Here is a 14,574-nt window from a genome sequence, read left to right on the forward strand (position 1 = left end):
TACTATCATGAATAATAATATATTGTCAAATTGTTTTTTGTTGTAAAACGTTAAATTTTTTTGTTATCTTGAGCCTAATTTTACTTTGTACTTTAATATCGTAACTGTACTGTATTTAGGTATCAGTTTGTGGTTTTAATACATCATAAATTAATAATTGATATTAAAACATTATTATCATCATCATCATGTATACATTTTCCTATTTATAAGAGTGTTGAAATATTATATATAGAGAGAATTTTTGTAAATGCGCATATATATATATATATATATATATATATATATATTAATTTATATATATATATATATATATATATATATATATATATATATATATATATACATATATATATATACATATATATTAATTTATATATCTATATCAATTAAAAAAATTAAATGTATGCATTTAGCAGACGGTTTTATCCAAAGCGACTTACAGTGCATTCAGGCTATAAATTGTTACTTATCATGTGTTCCTGCGGAATCGAACCCCCAACCTTGCGCAATGCTCTACCAATTGAGCTATATATATATATATATATATATATATATATATATATATATATATATATATATATATATATATAAAGTAGTCCAGACAACCCTAAGACCAGATGTGGTTCTGTGGTCTGACAAGAAAAGAAGATCTTGATCGAATTGTGGGAAGGAGGATGCCACCAAGCTTTTGAAAGGAGCAGTGCAGAATATCAAGATCTTTTGTAAGACTGTCGTGAGAAAGGGTGGCAGGTGGCAGGCTGTAGAGGATTTCCGGCCCAGACGGTATGGAGAATATTTACATCAATTGGGCTAAATGAAAGGAGAGCAGTCAGTAGGATTGGGGAGGCAGCAAATAGAGCATCATGTTGGTTATAAAATAGGAGAGAGGAGCAAAGCTGGAAATCCACAAAGAGAAGATGGGGGTGATTGGGCCACCACAGCTGACCCACCAACAGGAGGGTGTTATGGCTCAAGGTTAAAACACCCAAAGAGTTTTGGAATCTGTCTGATGACATCATCTCCTCCTGGCCAAGGACATGCTATTTATGCAAAGTGAATGCAAAAGAAAAAGCTTTTAGATGTAAGAAATATTAATAAGTATTATAATTATTATTATTATTATTGAAACATTCTCTGATATTGGCTATATGCAATTACTATCACCGCCCCCCAGCCACCCAGAAACATAACTGATTCAAGGCAATCTACTTGCCAAAACAAAGGCGTCTTCTTTTAATTGCTCTCAGACTAATATCCAACCTGAGGCATTTATAGAGGAGCATAAACGTCTGTAGAAGTGATGTTTTGTGTCATGTGCTGAAGCGACTGTCTTTGTGCCAATTTAAGAAGTGATGTTTTGTGTCATGCGCTGAAGTGAAAGTCTTTGCGCCTTTGTTCGCTGTCCATCCTAGTTCATGATCAGACAAGGGTCGAGGAAGAAGCTGTTATGCCTTCACGCGATGCGTCCAGGAAATAGACTTGTGGTGGGTAAGTCAGAAAAAAGATTTGTTACCTGTAGGCTTATTTACCAGTGAACTGGTGACAAACTAGTTTATTTTGGACATGGATTTTATGTACGTAACTGTACTATGTTATACGGTTTAATTTATTCCAGTAGCTTATAGTTGTCTATTTATTGTTTATTAATTAATTCATTGTCGTTCTCTCATATTTGTAATGTTCTGTATCTTGTGCCGAAGTGTTACTGGTGCTGCACTGGAGCGCTCGCGGCAGCGCGGTGACGGACGCTTCCGCCGAGACTCGTCCACAATGTGACACTGATGGATCGGTAAAGTCCTTCTGATCAGCCACTCACTGGCTCAGTACAGCTTTCTGTCTGTTATTCTCAAGCGCTTCTCGAGCAGATATTCTAGCTTCACCCACATGTGCCACTGGGCTGAGGTTAGAGATTCCTGAAGATAAATTGTTATCCTTAACAATAGTGAATTTTACATTAATTTGAATGTGGGCACATGGATGCTTTTATAATTTACATTTTTACATTTTTTAATTTAATTTGACATACTTTTGTAAGATTTAAACATTCTAAACATTCAGTTCTTTACTGTAAAAATCAATATTAACAATGTTGCTAATTTGATGAAATATAAAGTAATTAAAAAAGGAGATTTGTCCTCAAAGAGTTGATACTGCTGTTAAAGTGTTATCAGTGTAAAAGGTTTCTCTTGATGGAAGATGAAAATATAATTTTTCTTCACTGTTATATTAGGAAAAATGTGTTAATAACACACCGTAAAAGTAGTCATTCATTTAAAGTTAATAGTTACATGTTAATGTTATTATGCTAAATATATTTAAACACACTGACCATGAACTAGCTTGTGTTTATTGTGATTATTTACCAAGATTCTGTAAGAAGGGATATTGTGTATTTTCTTACTTTGCATCCAAGGCTTAGACAGTTTTTTTTACACTTAAAAAGTAGCTAAGAATAAAAGCAGAACTGAGGATTTTAACAGAAATTTCTGTAACAAACACAGCGATTCGAATTTTAGTGTTACTGTGAAGCTACTTTTGCTATTTTGATGATTAACATCAGTGCACTTGTTTGTTTGTTTGTTTAGACTTTAAGATGTACATTGGAAGAGACTCATTTGAGGAGTTCTGAGCCAATTAAACTGGATTTCACTGAAGGACAAACTGTGGAAATTTACAGTGCATGCCCACAAAACCACTCAGATGGACTTAAATGTCTCTGTCACCAAAGGTTTATACCTGTTGGATAGATTTTTTAATGAAATAACTCTAATAGATCACCTGATATTCAATATGTCATTGATAAATTATAAGATTAGAATTTTATCTCTGATGAATAATTGATTATGATTTTTTATTTGATATGCTTCCTACAGGATAAATTCCTCTATGCATGCTTTACAGCCCACTGAGCGATTTAGAAATGAAACATACACTGTAAACTGTGGCAATCATAATGTAACAGTTGTTCAGTCACCAAAAAGTAAGTCAAACATAAAATGGAGGAAATATGTTTATATGGATACTAGTACCTATAACAGCATATGAGTTGTTGAGTTGTTTCATTTTATTTAAGATGTCTCTTTGTTGTCTCTGTAGGGAGGCCATCGGTTCCTGTGCTCAAAGCTATTCCAAAAGCAGGGTCTGCATATATAGTTCAGTTAGTGTGTACCTCTGAGGGGAACCCAAAGCCAACCATCAGGTGGTATGGTAACAGGTAACTTGACATTATGGCCTGCTACTATTGTAGATACTGCTTCTGAAGGGATGGTTCCTTGTTGGGAGAATTTATTACATAAAACAATGCTTTAACTACATGGCTGTGATTCAATTGTGTGTTTTCCTTTTAGGCAAAATCCAGAAGAGGGCATGAAAGACAAGTGGTATAAGACAGAGAGCATTGTGACGAGTTACAACTATGAACCTGAAAGTCCAGATATAAAGTGCTGTGCCAGTAATTTGCTGGGAGAAGAATGCACTAAGCTTCATCATTTCGGTATGTAATTTTTTGATGTGTTTGAAAGTCTTTTATGTTCAAAAAGGCTGCATTTATTTTTTAATTGAAATAACTGTTTTAATATAGTTTAAAATCAAATTTATTCCTGTGAGGACCAAACTAAATTTTCAGCAGCCGTTATTGAAAATCCTTCTAAAATCATTCTGATATGCAGTTTTGCTGTTCAAGAAACATTTCTTATTATTATCAACATTGAAAACATTTATTTTGAAATATAAATCTTCTGTAACATTATAAATGTTATTTCTGCCCCTTTTTTGTCAGTTTAATTTATCCCTTAAGAATAATGGTATTAATGTCTTTAAAAAAAATTACCGACCCAAAACTTATGTGTGGCATTGTACATGTGTGAAAACGGTATTTGTTGGAAATGGGTCATGAAAAAAAAAAAACATTTACATTTTATCAGTGACAAATTTTACTTAATATGATACTATAACTAAAAATTTTCAAATATTTAATTTCTTATCTAGAGTACAGATGAATAATGGTGTTTTTATGTATGATAAGTTCACAGCTATGCAATCCTTATTCCAATTTAAAATGTTAATATTATATATTATCTATCAACAAATGACCCCCAACTTAAAACCCATAAACTTTAGATGAAAATCATATAATAAGTACCCATATATTATAATATTATATTATCAAAATATCTTATTTTCGGCACTGTTTGACAGCATATATTATTTAAAGTAAATGAAGCAGGATTAGTTATGTAATAATTTGGTTCAGCATGAACACCTGTGAATAGTGTTGGTGATCTTTCAGATCTCAATAATAATGTGGATGGGCAAAAGGCTCAGACGATTTTCCTGAAATCTGGTCAGTCTCTGCTACTCCGATGCACCATAAAATCTATGGACGTCCCTGAACTGAAATGGCAATTCAATAACACAACTGTAAGATGTGGATACCAACCATAAAGAAATATTAAATTGAAGTTTCACTGCTCTGACCATTTGATCAGTTTTATTTTTATTTTTTCTATTCAGGTCAAGGGAATCACATCGTTATATTTTGAAGACTGGACAGAATACTTCTTTATCGAATCAGTGAACATCACACATTCTGGGGAGTATACCTGCATATCTAAAAACAACCAAGCTAGGAAGACCTCCGTCAAGGTCTTTGGTAAGTAAAACCATTGCCCTTTCTATTAACAAAAAAAAAAAATAATAATAATATATGATTTTTAAATAGAATACACAGCGATCAGTGAGCTTCTTCTAATGTGTGACAATCATTTACTGTGAAAAAATAATTAAAGTGATATTTTTTTTCTATGGGCGATCCTTCCTTGAAAGAAAATGACAAAATCGACATACTGGAGCTGAATGAGAACAACAACATACTAGTACAAAATAAGGCAAGCTTCTGCTTCCAGGCTCAAGTGTTCTCCTACCCAAAAGCCCAGTGTCACTGGATTACACCAAATCAAATCAAAATACAGTGCAGAGAGACTCATTACTCTAACTGTAATAGGTATTAACCCCATGTTATCCATTTTAATGCAAATGATAGAGTGTGTTGTTGTGTTTGCTTATATTGTTAATTCTCTCATTAGTGCATTTGATCTGTGTAACCCTGAACCAGGCCAATATCAAATTAAATTAAAGACTCAGCAATATAGTGTCATAAGGAATGTGTCTCTCTGCATTTCAGGTGAGTGCTCATAAACATTTTGACTGAAAAATAATGAGAAGTTAAATTTGAAAATATTGCACCAAGTTTATATGCCATGCATTTTGCAGACATTCCTAAAATTGCAATAAAATTACAAAAGGATTCAAACGTCATATCTTGTGAGACTCAAAGCTCCATACCTGCAAATTTATCTTGGAAGATCTGCCCATCATACCCCAAGTAAGAAGCATAGAAAACCAATGGTATTAACATGAAATGCATGTTTTGTTTTTGTTGTTTTTTGTGCTATTTTATTAAACTATGCATCTGTATATTTTTGCAGATGTATTGATTCTGAAAACTGGAAAGAGATACCTGTTGCCAAGCCCAAGGTCATGGATTCAGATCAGTTCTGTCAGAAGAAAATTGAGTTTTCCAGACTTCACGCGAACAGCGAGGACCATCTTATCAAATGCTGCATCACTAACATAGCAGGGACTCGCTGTAGTGAACAATTACAACTGCCAAAATGTGAGTCTAAACTCTAAGTTGAATGCTAGATTCAGTAGAGTTAGCCTAAATGCAGACTAGCATATTATCTTACTAGATCTTAAATAAGGATTTCATAACTCTTTAAGCTACCTTTCAAAAGTCTTTAGTTTAATTCAGCAAGGACACATTAAATTAAGTACATTAAGTATTTTACATTGTTGCCAGCGATTTCTATTTAAAATGAAATTCTTTTGAACTTTCTATTCATCAAAGAATCCCAAAAATTATTTGATAGCAAAATAAATTTTATCAGCTAACATTGTTTGAACACCGAATCAACATATTAGTGTATCAGACCCGAACCAGACTAATTAAAGAGTCGATCAGGTCCGTGGTTGAAACACAAGCTGAATTGCTCAGAAAGGCAACAGGATGTTGTAAATCGTTTCTAGTGCCACAAGTCAGAAGCAAGATAACCAACCAACCAACTCTTTCACAGAACAGCTTTCTACATTAACACCACTAGAACAATTATTGACAATTTCAATTCTGAGAAGAGATTGTCAAATTTGTGGCAAGTAATCAAAGAGATGGACAGTCTGACCATCACATGTAAACCTATGAGAGTAATAAACAAGATCCTTGGATTGACTTCCCCCCCACTTAGCAGAACCAGACTGAAATTCCCAAGGGGACCTTTTAACCTCTGGTCTCCACAGAACATCCTTATTTCAGAGAATTGCACAGAAACTGTCTTTTTTAGATATAGATGGACCAAAATGAACTCAAAAGGACTTATAAATGAATAGCAGTCCATCCCTTAACTCCATATGTATTTATACTTAACCCACCAGTGTTTGGAATAACGCCGTTTAAAATAACGCCGTTAGGTAACGACGTTATTTTTGCAGTAACGGAGTAATCTAACTAATTACTTTTCCCGTTGTTATAACGCTGTTAACATTACTAGAAGTTAAAGTTAAGTTAAATGCGGTGCGTTACTATGCATTGATTTAATAAACGATGTAATCCGAACGGCTCACACAGCGAGTGAGAAGGTGGGTTAATAATGAGATAAGCGATTATTATTGGCTATGGCAGAGTCATGTGTTTCATGGTAGCCAATCAGAGCCAGTGTTTTTACGCCAGCGGCGTCCATAGTGGCGTCAAACACACACGCACGCACGCATGCGAGATTCGCAGCAGCAGCAGCAGAGGTAGAGATATAAGCACTAATTCAAATTCATTGTGATCAAAGGCAAGAACGTGAATGTAATGTGTACATGTAATGTGTGACACGCGCATCTACAAAGCTAGTGGCCAAAAACACTTTTCTTAGAAAGATAATACTTGGAAGTGCAGGATTAAACTCTTGCTGTCTGTTGACGTGCAATAAAAATCGAAAGTAATGTACGAACACCTGTCTGTTCTACTTATTTCAACTGACTTGTGAAAACTGCTAAAAAAAAATTAAACATATAGATTTGACATATAGCAACTTTTTATTTTATTTATTTGTTTATTTATTTTAATACAGTAATGCAAATAGTTACTTTCCCTGGTAACGAGTTACTTTTATAATAGAGTAATTCAGTTACTAACTCAGTTACTTTTTGGAACAAGTAGTGAGTAACTATAACTAATTTTTTTTTAAAGTAACGTTCCCAACAGTGTAACCCACATTTGACTATCATGTTTATAATCACATATTGTGTATGTCTTTTAATAACTAGTGGATAGTTTAAGGATTCATATTCATGTTTAGTATGTACGTGTTCGAATCTGTTTGCTTGAAATGTTTCTGACCATTAGTTATTTGTCAAATGTATCATATTCTTGTTATAGAAATCATGTCCAAAATTAGACCCTGCAAGAGCGGGAAGATTCGAAACATGTGCTTGATAAGATAGCATATGATTTATGATACCCCGAGCAAAGACAATATCTAATTGGTCAAGACAACATTTGAGGTGTGGCCAAAAGTCCAGTTTAAATACTCAAGACACCTTCAAATTCTGCTTTTAGCGTTTGCTTTTCAGCTGTGCTTTAATCATGAATTTTAGCGTTCTTTGAGCGCGGTTCCAGCATGCTTCGGTCTGCATGCCTGCTGCTACTTTTCTGCTTACTAGTCTGCCGATCTTGTTACTGTGCTAATTGATAGTGTTTTCACTATAGTTTGGATATTAATATCCAGTGCAGATTTGATGTTAAACGGCTCATTCAGTGAATCGCAGGGCGTCTCAGTGATCAGCCATGAAACCGTGATTCTGTTCAAATTCCCTTTAAAATCTTAAATGATTCCCTTTGAGCTAAATTGACCTGTTTCCCCTGCATTAGAATGATTCTGAAGGATCATGTGAAGACTATAGTAAAGGCTGGTGAAAATTTGCCATCACAGGAATATATTACAGTTTAAAATATATTTAAATAGAAAATATTTATTTAAATTTGTAATAACATTTCACAATATTACTGTATTTTTTTTATCAAATGCATGCAGCTTTGGTGAGCATAAGAGACTTTCGAAAACAAAAATCTTACCAACCACGAACTTTTGAACTGTAGTCAAGGACTAATAATGTGAACACTTCCCCATATATTTACATATTTCTATATGTAAATATGTGGGTAATATTTTTACACCACATACAGAGAAACAGAATTAAATATAGCATGTTACAAAAAAATGCCTTTATTTATAGAAATATTTGCCGCTTTGAAAAGGTATTTTTACTGAGCTCTTTTATTTTCCATGGATTGATATTTATAAAAACATATTTACATTTTTCTTTCTGATATATGAATCAGATATCACATATTGTCTGTCAATGTTAGTTCAGTATTCAGCTCAAATTTTTGTTTAAATATATTTTTAACACTGAGGTTGAGTCACAATTGTAACTAAATGTTTTTTTTTACCTGCTTTTTTCCCACAGCTTTCTTCAGTATTGATTATGCGATTTGTTTCCTGGTCATCTTTATACTCCTCATGGTCATCTTTGCTTTAATCATCTTTATAAGAGTTAAGGTAAACCTGAACCTGCTTCTGTCCTGATGACAAACAAACACCTAGAATCACAGATCTTACCCCTTCAAACACTGACTCTCACTCCTTTGTTACAGAAGCCTGGGTACCAGTGTCAGATCCAGATGATTCAGATGATCGGACCTAATGACAATGACTACATATACATTGATTTCAGGGAGACGAAGTATGACCTCAAATGGGAATTTCCACGAGAAAATCTTGAGCTTGGTAAAGATCACCAGGAACTTTCTTTAGACTTGCTATATATATCTTATTAAGTGTTATGACTTAGTTTTGTGTGTTTTCCGAAGGGAATGAGCTGGGATCTGGAGCGTTTGGGATGGTTGTGCAGGCTACAGCGTATGGGATCAGCAAGCCAGGAGAGTCTATTCAGGTAGCAGTTAAAATGTTAAAAGGTAAGGAAAAACATAATTTAACAGCATTAAAATCTATATCTGTATATATCACTGACATTTGGGAATATGACGGTAAATGTGTGCTTTGCATTGTTCATTTATGAATTAAACAGACAAGCACCAAGCAGTGGAAAAGGAAGCTCTGATGTCTGAACTGAAAATGCTGACTCATATTGGACACCATGAAAACATTGTCAACTTGCTCGGAGCTTGTACAGGCGCAGGTAAGATTTGGAGAAGTCATGAGTTTCGGAATCATATCCTCTAATGAATACATCTACTGTACATATATATATATATATATATATATATATATATATATATATATATATATATATATATATATATATAAAGAGAGAGAGAGAGAGAGTGAGAGAGAGAGAGAGAGAGAGAGAGAGAGAGTGAGGAGTGTTGTTTCCTGTAGTATTTTTTCCAAACTTTTTTTTCCCATAGTGATTATGAAAAAGTCTTTATTAACATGTTGTAAGCCATGAACCAAGCCATACTGCTATAAATTGAATCACAACATTACAAACATTAATTTGAGGCCAGTATTTGAATAATGGCTTAAGCTAGGGAAAGAACTACTGTACAATCCCATGAAGCATTATGAAAAACATAATCAAATTAAAAACAACAGTGGAATATAAAACTATTCATTTGAAGTTGTTGATTATATGTATAGAAACAATATATATGTTTATTGCAAACTAACCATATGTTAAAATATTACAGGATCATGGGTAATGTAGTCAATGTAGAAAATGAATGGGGATTTTACTTTTTATTATTATTGGTCGGTTGTTTGACCATTAAAAAAGCAGGATAATATACAGTCAGTTGGTCCTTAAAGCCAAATTTGATAGATTTTTTTGTTTGTTTGTTTGTTGTTGTTTTAAATCCGCAGGTCCTATTTACCTGATATTCCAGTACTGCTGTAACGGAGATCTCTTGAACTATCTGAAGAGCAACAGGGAACGTTTTCACAAATATCTGACAGACGCTTTCAACAGGGACAGATTCAGGGGCCTCTACCACAACTTCCAGCAGAAGAGAAACTCCAGGTTTGCGTAAATGTCCACCAAGCAGAGAATTACAGCAGTGGCCTTTTCAACAAAGAAAAAAACCCCAGTGTGAACGAGAGGGAAATGAATATATTGTCCTAAAGTGGAACCGTAAATGTAAAGGTGCACATAAATGAATAAACTGTCGTTTCTGTAAATGACTGTGTGCTTCTCTCCCCTTGTTGTGCCTCCACAGCGATAGCAACCAATTCGTGCACATGACACTTGCAACCAAAGGTCAGGAGAACGAAGCGCTCCTCAGTCCTGTGTCTACTGATGAGGGTAGGTGGAGAACGGGAGAATCTGAATTTTTTCATCAACTGTATGAATTAAACCGACTTTTAAGTGGGTCAAAAAGACATTTTTTTTTCATTTATTAATTAAAATTTCATTGTTATTATTTTCATTTTATTAACAATTTTTAACCATCTGTTTTATTATTCATATTCACTTAGTTTCACACATTAAACCATACATGCATCTGATCATAAAACATCCATTTATAGTATGCGATTGCAAATGTGATTGCTCATTTGGTTTTTTAACATACAACTAATAATAATTTTAAAATACATATTAGAAAATAAACCACTGTTCATGTTAATTCTCTAAAGAAATGCTTGAATGTGAAGACAAACATCAAGAAGAGGAACTTCACAGTCTCACCTATGATGATCTTCTGAGTTTCTCTTTTCAAGTTGCAAAAGGCATGGAGTTCCTGTCCTCTAAAAATGTGAGCTTAACTTTCTGATCATGATACTTCAAAACTAACAGCTTTATTAACTTATTTTTAAATGTTTTTTTCTAATGTTATCTCAGAATGCCACATGAGCATGTCACAGCCTATAGCTTCTGTACACTTAGTACATTAAAACTATTTTTAGACATATTTGGATCCATGAGTGCTTCATTTCTTTTATTATATTGTTATAAAGTCAATGTAAAAAAAAGGCTATAATAAACTATTTTCTGCCTACAGTGTATCCATAGGGACTTGGCAGCCAGAAATGTTTTAGTGACACATGGCAGACAGGTGAAGATCGGTGACTTTGGCCTTGCAAGAGACATTGAACATGATTCCAACTATGTTGTGAAAGGAAATGTAGGTATTGTGTGTGCATATGTGATATCCTTGATGTGACTGGTTTTTCTTTATCTGACTTGTATTTATAATTGAATACATGGCATTCTTGCAGGTATGTTTGCCTGTGAAGTGGATGGCTCCTGAGAGTATTTTCAAAGGGGTTTACACAATGCAGAGTGACGTCTGGGCCTATGGCATTCTGCTATGGGAAATATTTTCTCTAGGTCTCTCTCTCTGCTGTATACAGCTATTAATTTGTATTTAGCCAAGAAAATTCTTATAAATCACTATTTTGTACTTATTATTAGGAGTCACCCCATATCCTGGAATAACTGTGAACGATGCATTCTACAGAATGATTGAAAGTGGATATCACATGGAGCAACCCTATTATGCTGAAGAATCTGTGTAAGTACCTCTATATAAATATAATTAGATTTTTATATAGTTAAATACTGGAGAATGATATTTAAAATGTGTTTGTGTATGTTTAGTTACAAGGTAATGTGTCGCTGCTGGATGCTGGATCCTGTCGACCGGCCTTGTTTCTCCAAGCTTGTAGCTTTCATGGAAAAAGAGCTGTCTGCTTTGGAAGAAAGGGTGACTTTTATGTGAAAGTTATTTTTAAAATGGGCTAAAATTGTTGGTGGATGCACACTTACTGTGATATCTGTCTACAGCTGTATTACAATGTTGGGGGATACTGCCACGTTGACATAACATACCAGAATGCACCCATGACCCCTGATGCTACCCTGATGGAGAAAAAACTGAATGTCTGCCAGACCGACACTGAGAATTGAGATGAAAGCAAAGCAGTGGACAATCCTGGAGCAGTGAGAACAGAACCTCTCGTGTGAACATGGGAGTTTAAGCCTTGCATTTGGCTTTTAACAAATTGTATGTATCTTCCCAATTTTAAAATGTATTCCAGAAAGTGTACCTTACCACTGTAACAGCTGAATAACCTGATTCTGTACTCCATACTGAAGGTTTACCAGAGATGCTGTGCTTGAGAAGTACAACAGATTATAAATTATTTTATTTTTATTATATTTTGCAGGTGAAATTGCTCTATTTTTATAACAAAAACATAATTTTCATTATATTTATTCAAATATCTTAGACAGTTAGGGTTGAATCATTATTCTTGAAATATTATTTATCATGTAATAAGAATAGTCTACAGTATGCGTAGGAATTTATTTGTGCAGATTTTCTATAAATAATTTAGTCCATAACTTACATTTCAGTGTGTCTTTCTAACAGTCAGCAACTCAAAATCACCTTTACTGTTCAGGTTAAGCATTCTTAACTTTTTCAATCCACTGAGACAGAGGGGGAATGATATTTGAAAATGAGTTAACAAACTGTACAATTTGTTTTTAAATATTGGAAAACATTTGTATGTAAGGTTTAAGATAATAATAATTAAAAAAAAACATAAATTGTGCACTTTGTCTCTTATGATTCTGTGTAGTGTAACTTCATAGAGTTTTATAAATGGATGTTTGAACTGAAAGTGTTTATATCATAGACCTACAGAGGGTGGCGCCACAGTGCATGATCCAGTGACAGCAGGGTGTAGTTCAGAAGAGAGGGGGGGTCAGAATATTTAGCATAGGACCAGGAAAACCTCTTACTCTTAGGTCGTTTCTGTCCTTATTTGTCCTAAACTTTGTTGTACAACACATTTCATCTGTTATCAGACTTATGACATGATCTCAATATTTACTTTGTCATGATATAGCATACATATTTACAGAACATTACATTTCAAAGGGAAATCTAAACTCAACATTTTTAACATATTAACCAACACCATTTACTGTACGGCAAACAATAAGAATAAATAGCCATTGTTTAGTATATACTCTGTTTAATCCATATTTAAGATATTTATGATGTTTGTGTGCACGTGTGAAGCTGTTTTACTTAATTTCTCATCTGTTTCCGTCACTTTCAGTCCTTTCAATCGATGTCTTTTTTCTCACTAAAACACATGAACAGAGATGGCCTACGAAGAAAACCATTTCCAAGAAAACCAAGGTCGTTGGATTTGGTTCATATGAGGCCCCAGAAAACATTTTATTCATCTCATGTTAGCACAGGCCCTACAAAATCTAACATTGGCATAGGCCTACTTTTATATTTCAACTATTCGCCTCATCAGCAAGAGTCCATGCATAGGCATCATACTGGTGGACTCTTGCATTAAATATATAAACCACAATAATCATGCCGTTATTGTGTAAGGAGGGTATTCAGTTTCGTACCTGCCTCACATTGAGAAATCTATTTAGGCTGCAACAGTTACAGTAATTGACCCAATGGACATTGAACTTGTCCAATATTGGCTTTTGGCATTTCCAGTTTATAAAGGACACGCGCAGGGACCATGGAGATAAACGCTGTAAATGCTCTAACATACGAGGATTTTGTGAAACTATTTGGTAACGTGGTTGAGAAATGCCCCCTCATTCCGGCTGCAATATGGTCCTATCGGCCATTCAAAGATCTAGCGGACATCGAGGCTCACATGAGGGAATTCATTCACGGTCTACCAGACTCAGGTAAAATGTTCTGCTTTATGTATTTACCAAAATAACGTTTCCTGACGTTTTAAACACAATATTTTATTTACCGGTTAAGTACATTAAATGTGTTCAGGTAAAGAGGGCGTGTTGCGGTGTCACCCTGATTTGGCGGGTCGGGACCTCCAGAGCGGGACGCTAACACGCGAGTCTCAAGAGGAGCAGAGTCGAGCCGGAATGACCACACTGGACTCCGCAGAGAGTCTGCACATGTCTAGTCTAAACACAGAGTACAAGGAGCGCTTTGGCTTCCCTTTTGTCATCTGTGCCCGTCTCAACAGCAAAGCAGACATCGTGCGCCAGCTGTCTGAACGCCTGAACAACGACCGTGCGACGGAGCGAGAGCGCGCGATCGAAGAGGTTACTAAAATCTGTAGTCTCAGGTTACGCAATATTGTCCTATCAGACATTCAAACCAAACTGTAAGTGAAGCTACCATTGCAAAAACCGTTCACTGCATGTGTCTACTTAATTGTATTTCTTTAAGTAACGGACATAAAAAAATAAGCAGGCTTTATAGGCAATATGAATAAATCCATATGAAGTAGCATTGTTCTAAAAACGTTAACCCCGTCAATTATGAAAATATTATTTGTCAATGGCTTCTGAATGTTTTATAACGTCCAGGTTTTAAATGTAAAAAAAAAAAAAAACATTTATGTGAATGTTATAATTATGACAGGGGCGTTGCTACAGAGGAAATGAGGTGCATATAGGGCCCATATATGATGAGATGGGCCCACAGAACAA

The 14,574-nt window shown here is 34.6% G+C and overlaps 2 protein-coding genes across 2 annotated transcripts; both read left to right on the top strand.

Annotated features, from left to right (window-relative positions):
• Positions 1-788: 788 nt before the first annotated feature.
• LOC113066258 (receptor-type tyrosine-protein kinase FLT3-like) lies at positions 789-12,683 on the top strand. The gene is made up of 25 exons (XM_026238098.1): positions 789-1,084; positions 1,416-1,491; positions 1,704-1,792; positions 2,589-2,731; positions 2,877-2,983; positions 3,100-3,217; positions 3,351-3,496; positions 4,292-4,422; positions 4,516-4,654; positions 4,828-5,005; positions 5,088-5,185; positions 5,275-5,386; positions 5,490-5,677; positions 8,575-8,666; positions 8,762-8,894; positions 8,978-9,082; positions 9,196-9,306; positions 9,990-10,146; positions 10,343-10,428; positions 10,761-10,879; positions 11,126-11,248; positions 11,343-11,454; positions 11,539-11,638; positions 11,725-11,830; positions 11,911-12,683. The coding sequence occupies exons 1-25, from the start codon at positions 1,061-1,063 to the stop codon at positions 12,031-12,033; spliced, it is 2,916 nt and encodes a 971-aa protein (XP_026093883.1). The 5' UTR covers positions 789-1,060; the 3' UTR covers positions 12,034-12,683.
• An 856-nt stretch (positions 12,684-13,539) lies between these two features.
• LOC113066263 (2-oxo-4-hydroxy-4-carboxy-5-ureidoimidazoline decarboxylase) lies at positions 13,540-14,477 on the top strand. Its single transcript, XM_026238106.1, has 2 exons — positions 13,540-13,803; positions 13,901-14,477. Exons 1-2 carry the CDS (start codon positions 13,629-13,631, stop codon positions 14,248-14,250), a joined length of 525 nt encoding a protein of 174 aa, XP_026093891.1. The 5' UTR covers positions 13,540-13,628; the 3' UTR covers positions 14,251-14,477.
• The last annotated feature ends 97 nt before the right edge of the window (positions 14,478-14,574 follow it).

Source organism: Carassius auratus, chromosome 49 (assembly GCF_003368295.1).
Source record: "Carassius auratus strain Wakin chromosome 49, ASM336829v1, whole genome shotgun sequence".
Classification (NCBI taxonomy): Eukaryota; Metazoa; Chordata; class Actinopteri; order Cypriniformes; family Cyprinidae; genus Carassius; species Carassius auratus.